At 46.4% G+C, this 22,369-nt stretch overlaps 1 protein-coding gene across 16 annotated transcripts in view; it reads right to left on the bottom strand.

Moving 5' to 3' along the window:
- LOC127007162 (polypyrimidine tract-binding protein 1-like) overlaps positions 1–22,369 on the bottom strand; it is a 104,037-nt gene that overhangs the window by 10,274 nt on the left and 71,394 nt on the right. For 3 of the 16 annotated variants that reach the window (XM_050877855.1, XM_050877862.1, XM_050877860.1), the window contains 14 exons: positions 22,134–22,235; positions 16,776–16,925; positions 15,403–15,549; positions 14,548–14,688; positions 11,006–11,057; positions 9,485–9,543; positions 8,993–9,158; positions 7,307–7,396; positions 5,525–5,590; positions 4,953–5,083; positions 2,873–2,906; positions 1,935–2,027; positions 709–881; positions 326–447 (listed from right to left, as the gene is read on the bottom strand). In XM_050877855.1, the coding sequence (XP_050733812.1) occupies positions 326–447; positions 709–881; positions 1,935–2,027; positions 2,873–2,906; positions 4,953–5,083; positions 5,525–5,590; positions 7,307–7,396; positions 8,993–9,158; positions 9,485–9,543; positions 11,006–11,057; positions 14,548–14,688; positions 15,403–15,549; positions 16,776–16,925; positions 22,134–22,235 (1,526 nt within the window). The remainder of the gene's footprint in view (positions 1–325; positions 448–708; positions 882–1,934; positions 2,028–2,872; positions 2,907–4,952; positions 5,084–5,524; positions 5,591–7,306; positions 7,397–8,992; positions 9,159–9,484; positions 9,544–11,005; positions 11,058–14,547; positions 14,689–15,402; positions 15,550–16,775; positions 16,926–22,133; positions 22,236–22,369) is intronic. The other 13 variants (XM_050877856.1, XM_050877871.1, XM_050877858.1 and 10 more) reach the window with 12 other exon arrangements.

Below are 22,369 nucleotides of genomic sequence, written 5' to 3'. Positions count from 1 at the left end.
ACTGTGTCAAAAATGTTAGTAAAGTGGGTGACAGCTCCTTATATATAAACATTCAAAGTGGCATTCAAAATGATCCTGTTAACATAGGTCAACTTGCTGCTTTGCATCAAATGCAGCCAAGGGAAATATTTGGGAGCTACTTTCAAAAGAAAAAAATTAAGTAGTTGTCGTTGCTAAGATAACCAGTTTTCTTGCTTCAGATAATGGGATGCCGGTTACAAGAAATGGTCAACACTGAACGCAAAGAATGTTTCTATATATGCAGGAAGTATTATGAACATTTTCAGGGATTAGATGAATACAGAGCATTGCACAATTAACTTACGGGAAGAATTTGAATGCCTTCACCACGGCGCCAGCCTGAGTAAAGGCATCCTTGATCTGCTCTTCATCAACAGTGGGTGGGATGTTGGAGAGATGAAGAGTAGCACTTGGGGGATAGATGTTCTGAAACAAGAAAAAAAAGATTAATTATTCAGTGGACACTACCGTACAACAAATATCAGACCTAGCATATAGAGCTTCCTTGTCTTGTGCAAGGCAAACATGACATCACAACTAACACTGACAACTCTCTCACCATCACTTCTAAAAAGTAACCTAGGACAGACATCCTCGCTAATATATAAAATGCATGTTGCAGCACATGCCACACACCATCTGGTTGTGCAAAAATTGACATGATAATACAAACTGAAGAGCAAATACCTGATAGTTCTTGGAGCCTGGCTTCTTGAAACGGTGGAGAGGAGAATTGCTGTAATCCTTGGTAAGCCCAGCGTCAGGCTGTCCCTCCTTGGGAAGCTGCACTGTCTGGTGCTTGCTCAGTGTCACACGGATCTGCTTGCCCCATGTTTTCATCTTGTCCAGATGGGAGATCGCTGAAATTTTATGATTTTAATAGCATTGCTCTTTTGCTTGCATAAGAAGAGGAAGGTGACCACTTGACATGCTATCAACTAGCCCTTCACAAGTATGTTTGTTTGTAATTCATTTCCAGTAATAAAACACCCTCAGTACCACAGCAGACATGTCTCACCAGTCTTCATATATTCATGATGCAGTCTACGCAACAGGAAACTAAAAGCATTCATGGTGACAAGGGAAGACAGGTCTCTGGTATGAGCCACACAACACATTCAATTAACCCTCAACAAACAGTGGCAAGATTCTTTTAAAAGTTTATCATGGTCTGACATATATGGTTTTCCAAGTTATCCAAAGTTAATCTTTGCCTCTCATGTCATGTCATGTCTCAAAATATACTTATATTCCTCCATTCCATGAGCTCTGAGTAACAACACTACTTCAATCCTTTCCTGTTATCCTAACTTCAGTTTCCCCTAAATTGCCCATGAATTCCCTCATACATCTGCACTGGATTCAAAATATGCACAGGTCACCTACCTGCATTTGCTTGCCTGAGTTTGGCTACCTTCCATCACCCAGTTTCCCTTATGGACAGGGTGAAGTAAAGAAGTCTCAAAAAACAAGAAAACATTCAGTCAACAAGGAAAGTTTGCCCAATGAAATGGACCACACTCCATATTCTGACATCTTGCAACTGGAATTGCTGCAAGTTTTGTGATAGGGTAGACCTATTTAATCATCAATGCATGAAGCTGTAAACCTCATCCTTTTAGGCCTAATCAGTGGTAGTCTTTGTGCTTACCAAGTTTTCCCAGTCCATCATAAAAGAGCTCTCTTGAATGTGTTTACTGCATGTATCAACTTTCAAGCATAACACACTCAAAGTATCTCACGTAATTGTCGTTCATGTATACTCTCTTCACCTCCATCTCAAGGACCATCACTTGTCCAATAGTCTGTTTTGGCAATATCAACAATCTGATGATTCCCCTATGCACATGCACATGCACACGGGCACCCACACTCATACACACAAAAATAACAACAATTATACTGTCACTAACCCAGTTGTGTCTGATGGGGTTCAGACATCTGCACCAAGGCATTATCCTTCTTGTTGAAGAGGATCTTGACCCTCTGAACATCTCCATAGACCCCTGCAAAATACACCACCAGAGGGGAGGATTGGTTACTTACGAGCAAAAGACAAATGGTGTCACCTACAACTCTTTACGTAGTAATTCTGGTAGGTAGTGTAAGACAAAATGGGATACAATGGCTACAATATGAGTATCTAGAAACTTGAATTTTGAAATTATTCTTAAAAACATGTACATATATGTAATAAATAAATAATTGCCCACTTTAAAACCTCAATTTCCTTTCCGACTCCTATGCAGCTTCTCTGTAGACTTATCCCACCAGTGGATCTTCCAGTAACAAGTAATCAAGAAGAGAGAACATACTGCAAACCAGACCCTCCAGAGTAGGCCATCCCACGGAGCAATCAAGGCAGTGTAAAAAAATATGCTACTATGTACACATTAAGTTTTGGTTATTAGAAAAGCAAAAATTTTCACCTCAATTTGGGAATGAAGAGAGAAGATGAAAAAATCAAGCCTAAAAAACACAAATGCTACTGAAGATTAAATTAGTGACAGAACATATCACTTGTGAGGTTTCAGGGAGGGATACATATTTACAGTATTCATGAAGTCCATGCATTAAGAGGATATTGGAAATTTTAACATGGAATGGAAAAAAGGTAAATATAATGAGGTCACAACCACTGAAATTTTAATTCATATTACACTGCTTAAATTCTGAAGAAGAATGTTTACTTGGATGCAATACAATTGTGGATGTAGTCAAAGTTTAGCATTACTTTTTTTTAATTGAAGAATTATAATAATTAAGACTGGAATCTATACTAAATGCTATAAAAAAGTAACAAGTGTACAACACACAAGGGTGCTGCACGTGCAATGACTGAGTGACGTACCGAAGAGGGTAAAGAGAGCGTCAGGCGTGACCATCTACAGTAGAGGAGAGTCGCGAAGGAGAGGCCAGTCCAGCAAGAAAGATGGAGTCCAGGGGGCACCACAGCAAGAGAACATAAAACACATCACGTTAGACACGACCCTCAGGTTCTGGCCATTGGTTGTGGGCTAATGTAAGGGAGATAGAAGGGAGCAATAGTCCTGCTGGCCTGAAGCTGCCACTAGCACCACCTGTTAACACTTGCCAGTACTACCCCACGTTGTACACCTCATGAATACTCCTCTTCTTTTTTCAGGGTACTGCTATCTAGTGCTGCTGATTCAAGAAATAAACAATATCCCAGAGAATCCTTGGGACACTTCTCCATTGCAAATGAGGGGTACTTGAGCAGTGTGAGCAGTAGGAGTGTGTCTGGGTTACTGCTGAAGTGCAGAGGAAGGGTGGTGTGTGGGATGGAGCAACAAACCAGCAGGAGCCACTCTCTGGCAACAAGACTTATTCCCAACACAGCTGGGATTCTTATTATAGTATGGCTGCACAGTCAAATACATTCACCTAAAATAAGAGCAAGGGCTCAACATTTCCATCTTGATCCAGAGAATGTTGGCAGGTAAAAAAGTAAAATAAATAAAAATCATAATCCTGGGTAATGCATATATTTTTTTTTTTTTTGAGACTTCTCTCTTAATCATTTGACTGTTTTGGAATATGGTTAATAACCATGTTGTTATACATACACCAGGATTTGAGAATCAGTTACAAGTTGCATGTAGCTGAAATGTATTAAGTAAGCTGGGAAGTAGTTTACACAGAGTTTATGTATGAAGGTAGTGTTCCCTAGAGGAATTAACATAAATGCTAGGTGAAAATGCTTGATAATTCATTTTGGCACAGAAAATATAGATGCCACTTTGTACAAAAAGCAGGTATAGTGATACAGATCTTGGACTGGTTAGAAACAGGACTATGATGACTGGCGAGTGGCTCAGCAGACATGGTCTTTCACAAGGTTGAAGAGGTGATTACTGATCAGACCCATGCTTGAATCACTCATGACTGTGCTAGTATTTAAATCAACAAGGTAAATAAGGAGCTGGAGCTGCACATGCTTGCAAGAATTATTTTCTTTTTAGCAAATTGGGTTCAAGGATTCAAACTATGAAAGGACTCCAGTGCAGCACTCTCAGATCTGATGTAGTATCCAAGCAGAGGTCATGCAGTTGTCAGGAGTGTTGAGTAGGACGGGTAAGAAGAAAGTGTTTGGTTGTCTCTTTAACAGGAGTGGTATTTAAGATGTCTAAATGGATATGGTAAAAGTGTGGTCCAAACTCCAGGAAATTATTGGTACACAAGAGCAAACTTATCTGACCCCAATACTATTTTAAGTAATAGGTTGCTTAACTTTGCAGAATATTTTTTTTCCTTCCCCCATTACTTCATTGAAACTGGGTAATGGGAAACACTGAAGTAAATGAAAAATCAATTATTAAATTTCAAATAGCATGTCAAAGGTCTCCCCAATGGTTTATCCTTTGAAATGGTATTCCTAAACTAATCAAAACACTGATTAAGGGAAAGTCTTTATATTCATGAATTAATGGTTGATGGTATGCAAGCTTTAAATCAATTTCCACAAGTTTTCATTTACACAGTTACTGATTTACAATACACCAAGAGAGTGTAAGTGTACCAAGATTTCTACTGGCATTGCAGGGTAGGAATGTAACTCACAGGTCATTATTAAAAGTAAAAATCAGTACGAAAACATCTCAAGAAGTAATGAATACTGAGCTGCCTTGCCTTGCACATACATAATGGTGAGACTATGCTTAATGTATGCACAGTGTAAATGTAACTTATTATGCATGTATGCTAAGTGATGCACAAAACTATAAACATTTAAAGGCATGTGAATGAGATGTGCTGGATACCCACTAAAACATATCCATGGAAGAGAACAAAATGATTGAAAATAATGTGTGTGTTTTAAAGAGTATATAAAAGAAATAAAAGAGTAATCTGCATGGCTAACATAAGCAAAGCAAAAACACAAATGCTCTCAATGCAGGCAAAACACTGACCTCCTCATTCAGGTTGGACACAAGGAGCACGCAGTTGGGCGACGGCTGGCCCGGCAGACGGATCCCGGCAGCTCCCAGGGCCGCGGCTGTTGGGGTGACGCCTGCCAGTGGCATACCTGTGAAGGGCATGCCTGCAATGTATCAAGATCATGTTAATGCACCTCTCAGAATCGTGACCCTGGAATTTTTTGGTTTTGTAGATAAACTTCATTGTAGTTCATCAATGTTCTTGCAACTTCTTAGTTTTATTTTTGACTTTACAAGTAGTTACGTCAATGGTACGTTCCACTGATTTATCGTTGCAAATGCTTTAACTTATTTTCTTTTGCTTTGCAGTCATTTAATTAATTCAACATTTACTTTTTTTTTCTACATTAGCTGGTGCAAAGAACTATGAATAAACTGTGGATGTAAAAACCAGGATCACTCATCCTTGAGGACATTAAGACGATTCTTTCCTTATAATAAACTATGACTTAAACATAAAAATGTTGGGTGGGGAGGGCAGGGATCCCGGTTTTTCACCCAGATTGTGAAAGCCTAGCAGGTGCGCGCCGTCACATTTAACCTACCTGTCGGTGTAGCATTCTCGCCAGTACGGTTCGGTAAGTTCAGATTAGGAGCTGAAATAGAAGAAACTGAAACAGAGATAGTACACAGTGAGAGCCCAAGTCAGGTCAGGTCAGTTTAGGACATGCCAAACATGGAAACAGCTGGCTATCACGTTGGTGGCTATGATGATGACAAGGGCTCAGCATCGGAAACAGTATGGCAGTAGTACAGTAAAGAGATAAAATGTGGTGGAGGTGAGTGGTGGTGGTGATGGCTCACAAAGCCTCAAGTGTTGGCAGTGAGAAGCAACGAGATACTGTAATTTTGAATGACCCCAGATGGGTCCAGGAGCGAATGATCTTATGATGACCACGAGGGCCGGGGAGTATGAGTCTAGTGGCCTAGACTGAGCAGAAGAAGCTGGGGGAGCAGAGAGAGCAAGGGGAGGGGAGGGGGGATCCATGAATGCTTATGTACATGAAAATTTAATAAAAACCTTAGAGGACTGGGATAAAAGGTTAAATTTAAGAGAAAAGGATAAGAAAGGAAGTGCTTAAACAAGACCAGAAGAGGACAAAGTAGTAACCAGGAAAAAATAAAAAAGCTGGGAAACTAAGTGAGTATGAGAGAGAAATACCCTTCCATCAGACCCCAATATTGTTTGGTTATTATAATGGTATATGAAGGTTTCCTGTAAATCAGGCTTATCATATACACCATTAAATAATGCAAAGAATATTGAATCATACATGAAAAAAATATTCCATAAAAGATTTCACTGCACATCAATATCAATTACTCCTGTTAAAGTTATGAAATCAAATAAATAAATTAAAACTTATGCTAATAAATAATACTTCTGCGACTTTACCCAAATAAACTGGAAATTCTAAGACCTTATGGCAGTCAGCACCATATATTATCAAATGTAACCATTATCAATAACAAATACCAATGGACAAAGCTAGAATCCTACACATAGAAAATATTACATTTTATGAACCCAAGTATGAACAAACTTCTGAAGGACTACCGAGATGCACAGCTGGTACTGGCTCTACCAACTGCTCTTGCACCTGTTAGCCCCAACAGAAAGTAAATATCATTAGGCAATGCTGTAATGTAAATCTACCAAGACAAGTGGGACTAACTTATGCAGGGCAATATAACTGCTTGTTATCAAACTATGCACACCTCAACAGGCAGTGAGGTTTGACTCTATCAGTATTCTCATTAATCTGAAAAAGGACTGAATAATATACACAAGCCAGTCTTAATGCATCTACCAGTACAAGACTGTCATCATGAATTTACACACAGCAATCATCTGCCAAAGCAAGACCAAATACTTCAAACATACTACCCATATCCACAAATGTTTCGAGGGGGGGGGGTGGGGGGAATACTTATGAATAAGACATACCTAATTAAGTAATTTAAGGTTATCATTCAGCTGCAGGACATGTACATCTTAGCATGTTTGTTCTTGGCCTTGCTGCACGTTTTAATTGGTAACAACAAAAAAGCAATTGATACCACCCACCATCCACCACAGTACTTGTCCTTACTCCTCTCTGCCTCAACCTGCTGCTTTACAGTTAATTGTACTCAGTGAATTGCAGATGAATTTATCTTAAAAATTTATATTAGAAAACATTTTCATTATATTTACAAATTCCCAATGGGTGAGCCATTGCTTAGTAACATCTTCTGGCTCTAGCACCAACAGGCAGCAAGCTAGGAGAGGAGCATAAAAGGGGGATGGTGGACATGGCAGCAGTGTTAATCGTGCAGATCCGTACCTCCCGCAGGTGAGGCCCCATAGGCAGCGGTTAGCGGCGACGAGAGTCCATGCATTGCAGCAAACGGGGAGGCTAGCACACCGGGGGCACCTACAATATTGATAGCACACCCTGAGGCTGGGTCCACGAGCCCCCACCACACACACACCCTCCGGCAGGGAAAGCTGTCTCTACTTACTGATAGGTGGTGGACCCATGGGATGTATGAGTCAAAAAAGGGAATCTTCAAAATATGAGGAATAATGCTCTGGATCTTGATGACATACTTCAGTAAAAATTAGGATTTAAGGTATCTAAATCCAGATTTTTACTAGAACGATACACACTACTCATATCTTGATATTCGGCCTCTAGTACTCATTCGCCAATGCATGGTATAGTGCACTGGGGGTTAGGAAAGGGAAAAGGTGGGGATGGGGAGGGGTAGGGAAGGGACTTAACATGTAAGTGGAGACAGCTCCTCCCCATTAAGACCCTTAGCTAACACAACAACAGCGCACAACTAGTAACAACATGCCCACATACACCCACCAGGAATTAGTGATCAATAAGACTAGCTCCCTTGAAAGCTACTGGCTGAGTATTCTACAGCTGGATTAGTGCAAAATAAAAAGCTTTTGGTCCGACTGCTTTGGTGGATCTCATCAGCTACAGCTTGTAATTAGAAAAAAGCATAACTTACAATACAACCCCAGTGAAGCTGCTGTGGGACTAGTATGAGGGCGAGTGTGTGTGCCAGTGTGTGTTAGGCAATAGTGGTCATGTGCACTCGGGCCATGTGTGGCAGAGGTGCTGCTACGTACGGACATCAGGGTTCTCCCTCACTCACCACAAAACTTAATAAAAACCAGCGCACAAGAGAAAGGAAGCTACGATGTATTACTACATGAAATTTCCAAAATCGTCCCCCAAGTTATAAGAGTAAGTGCTAAATCAGGCAGTTACTGTGGTTTTTGTTCAGTTTTGAGGAGGATGAAGGCAACCAATGGGTCACCTTTCAAATGGCATTTTCTCTCTCATGTTTCCGGGGATGAACTCTCAGAGGATTATGTAGGGACTGTTTTGGAAAAGGTTTGGGGAGTAAAATAATACAAAAATAATGCTGAATCAACCCCAGGCATTGCAAAAAAAATCAATATTAAAATGTTGAGGCATACAAAAATCAACTTTATAAATTTGTCCTGATCAGTCTTGGTTTTGTCACTTTAAGTTATTAAATGTGAAACTAAATAAATCTGGTAAAAAATAATCAACAACAAAACGCAACAGGAAACGTCCCAGCGGACAGAGGAATGGAGTGGAAAGTTTGTAAGCAGTATGGACAAGAGAAGAGGGGGACAGGCTGCTGAAGTTGGGGAAAGAGGAGTCCAGAAGAGAGCAGATGGGGTTCCACTACAACCTTGCACCACAACCACGCTCAAGCAACAAACCCAAAACACTAGTGTTCTACCCTGAAAACTGACTTGACAAATATCATACACTCTAACAATGGAGCATTACGAGTCTGTAAATGATCTTGCCGCCGGTTCTATGTTACTAATACACGAGTGTGCTTGTGGGCTAGGATTGACAGTGGGTTGATGGGCCACTTTGCATGCGGGGTGGCCCACGTGGGAGGCAGCCCACAGTGCGTGCAGGGAGTGGCCCGCTCGTCGACCACACTGTTGTGCAGGCGAGACCACTTACCACCAATAGCCAAGGCAGAATCCAAGGCTGGGTCCCCAGTTGGAAGGTTGGGGTTCGTGTAGTCCCGTGACTTATCATTGTTGTACTTCACGTTGAGGTTGCTCAGCTTGCTATACTCAATGCGCAGTGTGCAGCAAGCATTGTAGATGTTCTGGCCATCCAGAGTCTGTGCAGGAAGATTGTTCAAACAAAAACAAATTAGTACATTATACATTCAAAGTCGTCAACTGACAAACGAATTTACGTATACATTATGCAAAATCACAACCATGACTACCTCTGGCATAGAAAAAGAGGGGAAAACTACACTGACTTACATTTCAGTCGAGCATAGCTTAACCTTAATCCTAAATCTGTAGTATTAGAACTTTAAGAACTATTACTGTTTCCTAACCAAATAAAAGTATGCCAATGATAATGTACATCAGACATCACAAGGTTTACTAATCATTTTCCTTCAATTTAATTCAGTCTGGAGGTCAAATAATTTACCATTTTGGCGGCTTGAGCAGTTACCACATCAGGGTACTGGATCAGAGCCTGGAATGTATCTGAAAAAAAGGGAGAAAATACATTACTTCGTCTCATCAGCTCTCCTCCTCATACTGATAGTCTTCTACCTCTTAAATTCCGCCGCAATGTTGCCTCTCTATCTTCTATCGATATTTCCACGCTGACTGCTCTTCTGAACTTGCTAACTGCATGCCTCCCCCCCTCCCGCGGCCCCGCTGCACTCGACTTTCTACTCATGCTCATCCCTATACTGTCCAAACCCCTTATGCAAGAGTTAACCAGCATCTTCACTCTTTCATCCCTCACGCTGGTAAACTCTGGAACAATCTTCCTTCATCTGTATTTCCTCCTGCCTAAGACTTGAACTTTTTCAAGAGGAGGGTATCAGGACATCTCTCCTCCCATATTTGATCTTGTTTTCGGCCACCTCTTTTGTTTCTTTTTTAGGAGCAGCGAGTAGCGGGCTTTTTTTTTATTATTGTTTTCTTTTTTTGTGTGCCCTTGAGCTGCCTCCTTTGTTGTAAAAAAAATAAATAAATAAGTAAAAAAAAAAAAAAAAAAAAATATATATATATATATATATATATATATATATATATATAGATATATATATATATATATATATATATATATATATATTTATATATACACTTATTTCCAAAACATCAAAATCTAATGATAATAATCTAAACAGGTATTAATGCTATTTGTAGACGCCATACTTATATAAGGAAAAGCATAGGCAGTCACAAGAATGGGAATAGTAGTAGTGGTGGTGGATGTGAAGGGAGGGGGAGGTTAGGGTTAGGAAGGGGAGGAGGGGTTAGGGGTAGCAGGCAGGGGTGGGGGAGGAGGGGTTAGGGTTAGAAGGCAGGGGTGGGGGAGGAGGGGTTAGGGTTAGAAGGCAGGGGTGGGGGAGGAGGGGTTAGGGTTAGAAGGCAGGGGTGGGGGAGGAGGGGTTAGGGTTAGAAGGCAGGGGTGGGGGAGGAGGGGTTAGGGTTAACAGGTAGGGGTCTGCTAAACAAACTCCCAAAATAGCACCAACATAAACAAGAGCAGCCATCTGGCCTAGCATAACCTCTCTTTCAGGTCCAGGAAACTTGAAGCTATCACAAAGGTTTTAATGTCATAATTTTTTTGGATGACATTCTTTCACTGATGTAAGAATGAAATCTATTATTTGAACAAGATAAAATGTCGCGAGCTAGAACACCGCGATAGGATATAACTGCCAACTCCACTATTATAACGTCCATCATTAAAAACTTTGGCAACACCATCCATCAATTAAAAGTGATTATTAAGTTACAAGCTGCTGCAAGTTTCAGACTGGTAAAAAGAAATGGAGGTAAACCGAGAACTTAACCGCGGAAAAAAAAAAAAAAAAAAAAAAAGGAACAATAATGGTAATCTATTTCCTTTGGAAAATATATTTCTAATATAGTTTAAAGATTTTTTATTATTTTTGTAAAGAGCAACAATGACCAAATTAATACTTACTATTCTTGGTGAAGGTTACAATCTTCAGCACTTTCCCCACGCGAGAGAAGATCTGCAAAGATACAAAACAAATGAATGAGAAAATGGAATGAATGTTCAAAAGTATCACTGCTTATCAAACATTTGGGAAAGAAATATTTACTTCACCATGAGAGGGAAAGAAAGACATGAGGAAGAGGAGTAAGGGAAAGGGAGGAGGGCGACACCGTTATCTATTACATTGATAGGAAACTTGGGGGTCTTGGTGGCAGTGGAGCGCCTGTCACCATATCGCGTCTGTTGACATGGCAGGTCTGCCACACCACGGGCCTGCCACCCCTCCATCGCACAATATATTTAATTACGCGTAAATTAAGTGAACGTCTGCCAGCATCGTACTCCACGCAAGGTTACTGCAATTAATGGGGAGCCCCGTGAAAACACCCTCCGAGGCGTCACTGGCCAGGCGGCGCACATCGGGACAGCCCATCCAGCCCCCTCCTGCCTGTTATTGTGACCCGCGCCAATATTACCGCCTCAGAATCGTGCCTTTTGGGTAATTACGCGACTATTAGGGCGGAGCGCTCCCAATAGCTGGAAGCAGCCAGCCCAGGTCGACGTGTTCCAGGCAAGACTTGACAACGACGCCAGATTGGAGGCCGTCATCGAACTACCACGAACGAATGCACCGATACTTAGTACCAATTAAGTGCTGACTCGCTCCTTGGAAAATATACTTTAAAGGGTTTAATTCAAGTATGTCGTTTTAACTCACGTAATAGATGACATCTTACTTAACTTGTGTAAATAGCTCCATGCCACTAGCACCTGCCTACTACGGTGGTTCACGAAGATGCACAAAAAGTTATTTCTCGCAGCCTCACTCTCCCTGGCACTTACTCTGCTCCGCCCTGTCTTCCTTGCACTCCCCTAACAATAAAAACTTGCCTGATTAATGCGCAACCTCGGGGAAACTGGTAAATATCTTCTTCAAAGTTTTGCTCCACGCTCCCGCCTCAATTTATCTAGCTAATTGATTGGGGCACGAGCGCGTCCCCGCCGAGGCCCCTCACCATTGACTCCCCGGCACAGGTTCTTCCTCCTCGTCCTGCTGCATTATTTTTTCCCCCTTGACAGTAGTCATTAAGTTTCAGGGAGTTAATGGTCGAGGCAGACGAGTTTTAGACACTGTCATGCCTCCTCAGAAAAGAATCTCTACGGTCTGCATGTAACAAACGGGAGCAGCGTAAATAAAACAATACAATTCAATGTGATTAGAAAACCCAATGTACGTCAGCTATTTTTCTGCAGAAGTTGATAAAAATTAAATAACGAGGCAAGCAAAACGTGAAACAAAGCTGCTCACCAAAGATTCACGTCACCGCTAACAGGCAACACGTTAAATCAGAACCAGGTGTGTGCGATTCTATACTAGGCGAGGTGTAGAGCAGAGGAGGGACGCTGAAGGGGTGGGTGGCTAGGTAGCACAGATCGATAACGATGGCACGGCATGTTCCACATCAGATTGTGTTTACACGGTTACACCCCGCAGAAATGGTCGCTTCAGAGTACAGGCCAGGCCGGCATATGCTCCCCCTCTCCATTCCATACACAGCATTGCCCGGGAATTGGTTCATGGGAGGGGCGAGAGCAATTATTGTCTTCTCACAAGTTTGGGCAAGTGGGAGACCCTCGCCCTTTCATAGACACGCGGGGAAGTTGGGGGTTCTGGGGGGGGGTAGAGAGAGAGAGAGAGAGAGAGGGGGGGGAAATGGCTGGGTGTGGCGGCGGCGGGGTGGGAGGTAGAGGGGGGAGGGACGTAGTAGGAAGCAAGGGGGATCGAGTCAATATAAACACCAAAAACCATTATCGGAATCGGATGTGAGGGAGTGTCCGGGGGAGTGATTCCCTTGACGCGTCGCCCATCACCTAAACCTTCCGGGAGGCAAAAGAGTCCCACCAGCACGGCCGACGCCCGCAGGACAAAATGGAGTCAAGCAGCACTTTTAGCGGGGAATGGCTGGCTGGAGGGGAGGATAAGTATCTCTACTGTGCCCATCGCGGGAAGGAACTTCTCCGGGTGCGAAACGTCAAGGCTTGTCGGATATTGGTTTGGAAATGTGTCGAAGATTGAGGCGGCGGGACGGCGTGGCGGCGGCAGATTCAATAAAAGGCGAGTGCCGCGAACGGAGGAGCCTTCCAATCTTCCCCGCAGACATCACCGAAAATGACCTCCTCCTCCTCTGCATTCCCTTCCCTCCAGCGCAGGTAAGCAAAACGATATCCTGGAGGGAAGGCAGAAAAAACGGTGAACCAGCGACTAGAAAGTTGAGCAGCCCCGGGATGGAAGTCGATCGTCAATAAGGTGGCTGTGGCGGTGGTGCCTCTCAGCCTCACCTGAGCCTCGTGGCGGGGCCTAAGCGACCCAATGAAGAGGAGCGTATGCCTTTCCCAGCACTTTCTAAAGGAGTCCAGAGCCAAACTTAATCATATTATTTCGTCGTGCTCAATTACAGCTCATGCATTTATTTTTACAGAAAGGAATTCGCACCAGATACTTGATTAGCTTTCTTACTTTAAAAAATGTGACGGAAAGACGAGTGTAAGGGGAGAGGTAGAGAGAATGCACTGTAGACGTCACTCGACCGCTAAGTAATTATTATCTCATTTTCAGTTCAATGACTCTTGGTTCTAATACAAAGTCTGACACAAGCGACATCCCTTCAATGATAAATATTCCTCCCCTCTGCCCTCCCTGATATCAAGTTATTTCCCCGGCTGTCTGGCGGCAATGTGTCCGGCTGTCCGTCCCCCAATAGAGGAGGTTGGGAGGGGCAGCGGCCTCGGTACAGCCACTCACTCGCCAGGCCTCAGGTGGGCCGCCCACAACCTAAGACATCCATCCAATCCGACCAAGTAGACGCGCCGATACCCTATCGAAAGGTCCGCCTGGTCGATACTCAGCGGGGGGAAGGGGAGGCGTCCTGTCCCTGTGGTCTTACGGTCCGTCTTAAGACTGATTATCCACGCCACGGTGCTGCCGCGCCGCTTCAGCTCAGGAGGTCGAATACACCAGCGTGGGTCAGTCATTTCGTAACATGGATGAGCAACGGGATAACGCCAGCTCTCCGCTTTGGATGGTTTATGGTTCAAGGCACGCGGGGCAGCGACACCGCACAGAACACCCAGACACTCAGCGACTAAGCCACTCCCATTGTTTACGCAGCCCTCCCCTTTCCTGCTGCCACTGTAAACAATGTTTACCTAACCGGCAGGACAAGCAAACAATGCACATCCTGGGTACAACTGGGTCACCCTCGCCTAGCCACCGCTACTGCCACGCTTTAACTTTTCCCATCTCGCTCCCCGCAAACTACTTGTCGGACTCGCGGGAATCCCTGCTCAGCGGGCGCGGCTGCAGCGGGGCGCGCTGTGCCACTGCCGCTAGCACTCTCTACGATATGGTCAATAAAGGACGAGACAAATCTACACATCTTAGGCGTTGAGTGTTGGTGGCGTCCCCTTCACAGCAAAAACTAACAGAAACCCTAAGCTTGACTCACCTGGTAGAGCACGTCAAGGGTGACCGGGTAGATCATGTGCTCCACGATGACGCGCAGCACGGTGTTGGGGCCGCCCTGGGTGTCGGACTGGTTGACCAGGGCCTGGGCTGCCTGCAACGCGGCCTGTGCACTAGGGTTCTGCTGGGGAAGGAAGAAACATATTTTCACTATTAACGTTGTGGTAACGCTACCCTGCAAGACGGCAAGAAGGATCCAGGAAAGACACTGGAGTAGGGGAGTTGCTGGACACGCCACTGCTGCTGCTGCTTCTACACTATAAAGGTTAATAATTACAGTCTACCTCACCTCACCTGCGTGTATACTACAACTCGTCAATAGGAGGGTGGGTCCACACACACACACACACACACACACACACACACACACACACACACACACACACACACAATTACGCACGCGCTCCTTTGGTTGCTTTCATGCTGCTTCAATGTAGAGCGAAGCACCGGCACTTTATGGCAATCAGGAAATGATTAATGATCCACCTTTACCTGGCGTCTCATGGCTGGGCGACGAAGATCTACTCGGCGGCAATAACCAACAACTAAGCTCTTTAAAAAGCCTTGAGCTCCAAAACTATACTGCTAATATTAACTGATCCTGATATCATAAGCATTTAAAACTACCAAGCTTTTAACTCTTTGTATGAATGAAGACAGGTATAAAACCTAACAACGGGCCTGTTCACAAGGAAACAAGCCCTTTCTCCGTTTCACTATCGTGTCTTGCCTAATACACGAAGTAGCGCCCCCCACCCCACTCCCCTCTCCCTCGCCCTCATTCAACGCTGGGGGGGAGAGGGGAGAGTGGGGAGCTGCCTGCTGTAGAGTGACTCACCGCGTTGGAGTGAGTCTGGTCGGTCTTGAGCTCCTTATGGTTGGAGAACTGGACGTAGACGGCCCGACCACGCAGTTGGGCGGTACAGTTCGTGAAGTAGTTGACCATGGTGGTGGCGCATACTTCATCGGACATCTCCAGGAAGGCCTGTAAGCGAAGAACGGGGGGGAAAACAATTAAGTACTAGAAATATTACTCGTCTTTTGTTAACCTGTTTTTTTTTTTGGTGTGTGTTTGTTTGTTTGTTTCGTGGTCTTAAATAAAGGAAAAGCTACGTCACGGTATATATGGGCGTGGTTCTGACAACTCTGCTAGTTGATACAAACAGAAAGGAAAGAGTGAAACTTGTTGAGATATAAAATTCACCACCCGTTGAATAATCTCTCTCTCTCTCTCTCTCTCTCTCTCTCTCTCTCTCTCTCTCTCTCTCTCTCTCTCGCCAATCTGGGTCCAGCACAATTATTCATGGTAACCCGGTAAGGGGACAATTGAACACCACTCATGGCCCTACAAAAATGCATCCACCAATAATTATGGATTCCGGGAGGAGAGGAATGTTTTGCATGTTGTTATTAGTGGTTGATGAAGGGTTCTGCTGCGCAAGGGAAATACTTCATGCAGGACAAGGGGGAAAAAGGGAGGATGAAATAAAGGAAAGAGGGAAGCGAAGGGAAGGGAAGGGAACGCGGTGAGGCCAGGCAAAGCGAGGGGAGGTGGAGGGAGGTCAAGAGGTGAACACACTCGCCAGGGACCACAATACCTCCCGGCGTAGAGAGGCTAAATCAGGTTCGTCAAGGAAACGACTCAAAGAATTTGCTGAAGCATATTCAGTACTCCGCCGCGTTTCCTTCACTGCTGCTACACAAATTGAGGCAGGCTGACACACACACACACACACACACACACACACACACACACACACACACACACACACTCCGTTGCGCAGCTGGTTAGAGCGCTGCGCTGCCAGGCTTCACGGCCTGACAGGGCGGCGGTTCGAGCCCCGTTCAGGCCGGATTCTTTCCGTTGACTAGAGTGGTTACTTTCCCCCCTTGAGCAAGGTGTGTAAGGTCCTGGCAGTACCCATGGATCGACGATAAAGAACACTTGCTCATGTCGGGAGGATACCTGCTGACAATTAAGAGTCCAACACGTGATCAGTCCGTGGTGAAACACACACACACACACACACACACACACACACACACACACACACACACACACACACACCTGGAGGAAGGAAGGAAAATAGCATGGTCAGAGCATGGTTGAAGACCGGCGTCCGGCGGTGTAAGGAGTAGGCAGAGAGAGGTGTACCAGCCCATGCAACAAGAAGTCTGGTGCTGTGTGATCCATGCTACGGCTTTACTCACCTGGTTTTTACCCTTGAGGACGAGCACATTGGTAACCTTCCCGAATGGGATGCCGAGGTGGACGATCTCCGCCTCGGTCACCTCATTGGGGATGTTGCGAATGTGGATCACGCGGGACGGAGCCCCGGGGTTCTTGGTGTCCAGCTTCACCTGCAACAAAAGAAAAGAACAGTGTTAGTTAGGTGCAATCGCAGTTTATTTAACGGACTCACCTCCAGCCCTTCGACACAGCTACCACAACACTCTCATAACGGTGCTTTTTCTCAACATTCCATAAAGGTACAATTCCGTCTCCCTCAACTTTATCACCTTTTCACTATACAGCTACAGTTCCCGAGGCTTATAACGGTGTTTCTCATCTTGCCATCTACCACAAATGTTGATATTGATACCTGACGTTCGTTATTTTATCCCCCGTGGGTGTGTGGCATAGCAAACCGTGTTGTGGTTGACAGACTTCCCGGCGCTCGAGGCACTACTAATGTAAATAATATAACCCATTCACAACAAGAGTAATTACCACCAGGATGCACCAACCACCCGCCAATTTCCCTCAGGATGTGGCTCAGTTCCGTGTCGACAGTGTTTCGACATTACAATAATTAATGAACTCCACAAAAAGACAAATAGTTCAGCTGCTTCACCATTCATTTAATTTCAACAGGTACTAGCAGAAGTATATGCATAATAGGTTTCGCGGCCTTCCCTTCTGAGCCTGTCGCCGCCGTAGCCTCCACTTAGGCCGGGAATCTGCCAGTTCCCCGAGCACCACAACCCTTCCTTTCGGGTCCACGAGTGTCTCCCTCACGGCCTCATTTAGGCGAGCCTAGCAGCCGCGCCTTGCCGGGCCTTGCGCCAGCCACTCCATCCTCCTGAACCCAAGCAAGCCCTCCAGTCTCTCCGCCCAGCAGCCATTCCAGAAAATCATGAAAAGCCATTAACGCATGCTACGAATCCCTCAGACCATGGCGGGGAGGCGGCCTCGGCGGCGAAGTGGGGCGCGGCGGGGCGGGGTGGAACATGCCAGGAGTGTGGGTGCTTCAGGCCCCCGCCTCGTCGCCAAGAAAACACGACGACATTACGTCTTAAATCGACACAGCAGACAGTTTAAATAAGCAGATGCCGCCCGAGAGTGTTGGCGGCGGTTTCTTTCCGGGCTCCCTCGAGACGAGTGAGAGACATTTCATTAGTTATGCTCAGTGGCCGCCGCCCCGACCCGCTGGGCTGGGAGCCTCGTAACTACGGCACCATGGAAATGACGAGCGCGCCCCTTCCTTCCCTGCTGCCCCACCTGCTGCCTCCCCAGCTTCGCGCCGGGGGATCCGAGCGTGTCTTGCAGCCCTCGACGCCAACTACAAAGTGGCAACCTCGCCCGGCAGTGCCTCAGCTGGTGGCGTGGGTGTTAACGAGGCCGGCTGAACGACGGGAGGGCCCTGGACGGCGGTACTTCATCAGGTAGTCACGGACCGAGGGTTCGCGCCCCTCTCCTCCTTCCTTAATGAGGCCGCGGGGCGTCTTTACCCAGCCATTGTCTTCACGGTGACTCGGTGCCTCCCGTCACCCCGGCCTGTCAACCTGCCTCCCCGAACTCTTCCAGTCTTCCACCACGGCCTGCAGACTGGGAAGGGTCGATAGTGCGAGGTGCTGGGCCGTTCTCAGCATCACTCAAGTCTTCCACAACGCAACCTAATTCCTCTTCAGTCAGCGAACACCCAAACGCCTTTTTCTGGTGCTACATACAGCGTTTGCGGCTCAGGTAGGATGGAGGTATGGGCTCCTGAAAGACCGAACACCGCTGCCCTCCACTGTGAAACTCTGTAGCCAAACCAGCGCCTTTGATGGCCTGGCCGAGGAGCCGCCGGGCACACCGAGTAGCTCATCAACATGCGTTTCGAGGCACCACGATTTATCCACAGCAACAGAGGCCCGAGACATCAAGTGCATGGAAACGGTAGGCGCCGCGCAAAATTATGCAATGGGGATTTGTCATGGCGAAAGGCAGAATGGTGAAATAGACTAAACGTTACTTTAGGCTAACATTTACATTATCAGACCTCTCGGGCTCTTGTTAGTAGCATTTTTGATGATCACAGGAGATACGTCGGGTTGTCATGAGTTTTCCCTTTCATGGGGTCAAGAAACCACCAATTGTAACACCTACAACTTTAGCGACAGCCTTTTTTTAATAAATGTATTAAAGTTTCGAAGAGTTTGATATGGGCCTAACACTTAGGTATAGGGGTAAAGGAGATGAAGGCGGCGGCGGCGGTGATGATGGTGCGGTGGTCTGGCTGGCAAGAAGAGGGATCAACAAAACAAGGGGAAGATTCTTATCCTTGCAGGAGAAAAATGGGGCGGGTCATATCAAGGGAGAGAAAGATGGCAGGAGGGGGAGAAGGCGGGATGGAACGAGGGAGAAGTGTTGTGACAAGGCGAGAGTCAGGTGGTGGTTCACAGGCCGACACCCCACTCCATCAGACACCTCCACTGCTCTCCTTACCCCCCCCACCCCAACCAAATCCACACTCCTTCCAGCCCACCCCATCACAACCACATATCGTACTCCCTTTCTCGTCGCCTCCTCCCTTCAATCCAGACCTCTCTCCTACACCCCTTACTCCTGCCCGCTCCACAGTTTGGAGTGAAAATATAAGTCCTGAAGTTTAGGCAATTGTGGAGAATGTGTATGAGGTGCTTCTGCTTCGTCTCGTCTTTGATTGCGCCAGCAAGGTAGATCGAGAGAAAGAGAGAGAGAGAGAGAGAGAGAGAGAGAGAGAGAGAGAGAGAGAGAGAGAGAGAGAGAGAGAGAGAGAGAGAGAGAGAGAGAGAGAGACTGAATAAATGACGCAACTCAGGAAGACGAGAGGCAAAAAAGCGCCGCCATGATCAGGGAACAACGGATTAAGGAGGAATAAAAAGGCCACGCCCCCCTCGCCCTCCTGTCCTCTCGTTGGCACGCTTTCCCTCATAATATCCCATCCTCTCCGTAATCATGAGCTGAGCCCTAATTTGACGAAAATTAATCAGTCAGACTTGACCCTTTTTTTCAATAGTTCGCCTGCAGCTCTCTCCTCTCCCTCAGCCGGAGTGGGGGGTGGAGAGGGGTGGCTGCCTGCCTGCTGGATGGGGAGAGGAGGATGCTGTAGTCTGGGGAGTGAGTGGAAGGGGGTGGGAGCATCACGCATTAGCGGCACCATTTTTAAGGCAGCCATACGAGGGGAGACATGTCCTGTGTTCGTGTTATTAATTTCGGCTCACAATGAGGGGCATTTTACATGATGACTTTTTGACATCTGTGATTAATCCATCTTGCTGGCAGCGACGCACTTCTCCTTCTTTAAGCCTTGAGTACGGCGGAGTTCCATCTCTTACTTGGGGAGTTTTCAAGCATCCACCTCAGTCTGCATCCGCCGCCTTCCTTTCCCATTCGAGTTTACTGGATGCATCACACACCACATGCAGAAAGTTTAAGACTGATCCTTGACAAAAGACCTGCGATTAAGGAACTACCGAGTGTCCTTCACAAGCAGCCTCAAAGTCTTGTTTCGCCGCCGTCATCAGCGCCCCGCCAAGGAGAAACACACCCTGGCACACCAGCTCCCCGCCACGCCGCCGCTACAACACACAACTCATCGCAGCATCCCCAGACGGTGGGAGGAAGTAAATATGTGCCGTTGCCACATGCTTGCTCTCCTCCCAGAAACTTGCACAAAGTTGGACAACAACGAAGTAGGTCTGAAGTATGCCGCGAGGGAGCCGAGTATGCGCCCCAACCAGCATCTCCAGGAAATTTGCGAGATTAAAGAGTAATTGGCAAAGTTGAAGGTGAGGTGGCGGGGCGCTGGGCGAGGGAAGAACACGTGAGTGGCCGAGTTAGGAGACACTGCATTAGGCGAGGCGATGTTGTCCCTCGTGAATCACCGCGCGAGGAGAGGGAACTGTCCACGCCGAGAGAGCCGTCTCGTGAGAAGGGAAAGTGTTCTCTTTCGCCTGGATAGAGTAGACAAGTGGACATAGTAGACGAGTTTAGTTGTTACGAAGTAACCCATGGCTTAAGACAATTACAGTACAAAGATGATACTAACCACTGTTGTAAAGTAAGACTGATTCATCAAACCCATTTCATGCCGAAGGGAAACTCATTTAACATTTAGGCGCATCGCGTGTCCATGAGTGTGGGCCGCAGCCTCCACCCGCCTAAGTCAGGCTCCTCAGTGGGTCGCCTCCAATCAATCAGCCTCGCCTCAGCTGCCCCTTGAATGAAGGCCGCGCCTCCCGTCACTCCGGAGCTTGTCCACGCACACCACTTTGTCCCCCGGTGTAGGTTATGAAAGCCGCCTTTGTATCATGCGTTTCACTCACAAGAACGTAGCGGCAATAAATCACATTTGGCACTGTGCCTGTGACAGACTGGCCGGTGCCTGTGGGGGCGGCGAGTAGCTACAACTTGGCAACCGCTCGTGGCACTCGTGACGCCGAGGTGGGGGCGGCGTCCCTGCACATCCTCAATGGCACACTGGTCAATAGAACCTTTGCTTGCCCTGACAATGTATAGAGCAAGGGAACCTGTACTCATATCGCGTGATAACGATATTAATAGGGTGACGGGCGGCGTAGATGACAGGCGTAGGGCGGTGACGTGCAGCAGCTGTGAAACACAACACTGCTGACAACATACGGGTGTGAATCACAACACAATCTGCCCGACCCCCACCACACCGCCACGCCCGCCCGCCTGTTTGGTTGGTTGGTTCATTCGTTAAAAATATCTCCCTTGTTACAAAAGCACTGCCAGGAAGCAAGTATAGTGTGTGTGTGTGTGTGTGTGTGTGTGTGTGTAGAGAGAGAGAGAGAGAGAGAGAGAGAGAGAGAGAGAGAGAGAGAGAGAGAGAGAGAGAGAGAGAGAGAGAGAGAGAGAGAGAAGCTTTCCCTCCCTACCCCCCTCCGCCCACCACGGACTGATGCCTCTCTTGTTTCTCACAATGAAAAACGTGAAGGGCTCAGGTAATCCTCACACTGCGCCGCGCCGCCTCGAGCCGCGGAAAAAGTGTGGCTTGTGGTGGTCCGCCTCAAAGGGACCGGAACAAAGGGTGAGTCTGGTGATGAGGGAACTGAAGAAAATTAAAGAGAGGGAAGAAGATGAAGGAGAGAGAGAAGGGTGGGAAAGGAAAATATACTTAATTCTGTGTGGATGTGTGTGGAAGGAAAGATAAAAGTCGAGTGACCCTTCATGGCACTAATAATGTATATTACTGTTCTGCGTCTCAGAGTATTGTGTCAATAGCAAAGAAGCAGCGCAATCCCCCACGGCCGTGGCGGCACGACCCAGACCCAGACAGCAAGACCCGCAGCACCCACCTTTTTGGCGTCATTGTTGTTGTCCGCGTGGTTGGGAGCCGGACTCATGACGGAGCCATTGCTCACAGCTCCCGTCTGCGACAGCAGCTCATCAGAGCCACGCTGGAAAGAGAGAAAAGCACGTTAATGGATATGGTAAAACAATAAACCAGAACTTAAGATTACAGTAAGCTCCATAAGCCTGGCAGTCCCCCCTCAGCCGGTGTACCCTTGAGCGGCGGAGGGCGTGAAGGGCG

Source organism: Eriocheir sinensis, chromosome 34 (assembly GCF_024679095.1).
Source record: "Eriocheir sinensis breed Jianghai 21 chromosome 34, ASM2467909v1, whole genome shotgun sequence".
In the NCBI taxonomy this organism is placed as follows: Eukaryota; Metazoa; Arthropoda; class Malacostraca; order Decapoda; family Varunidae; genus Eriocheir; species Eriocheir sinensis.
The sequence above is the reverse complement of the archived record's forward strand: the minus strand, read 5'-3'. Positions and strand labels throughout refer to the sequence as shown.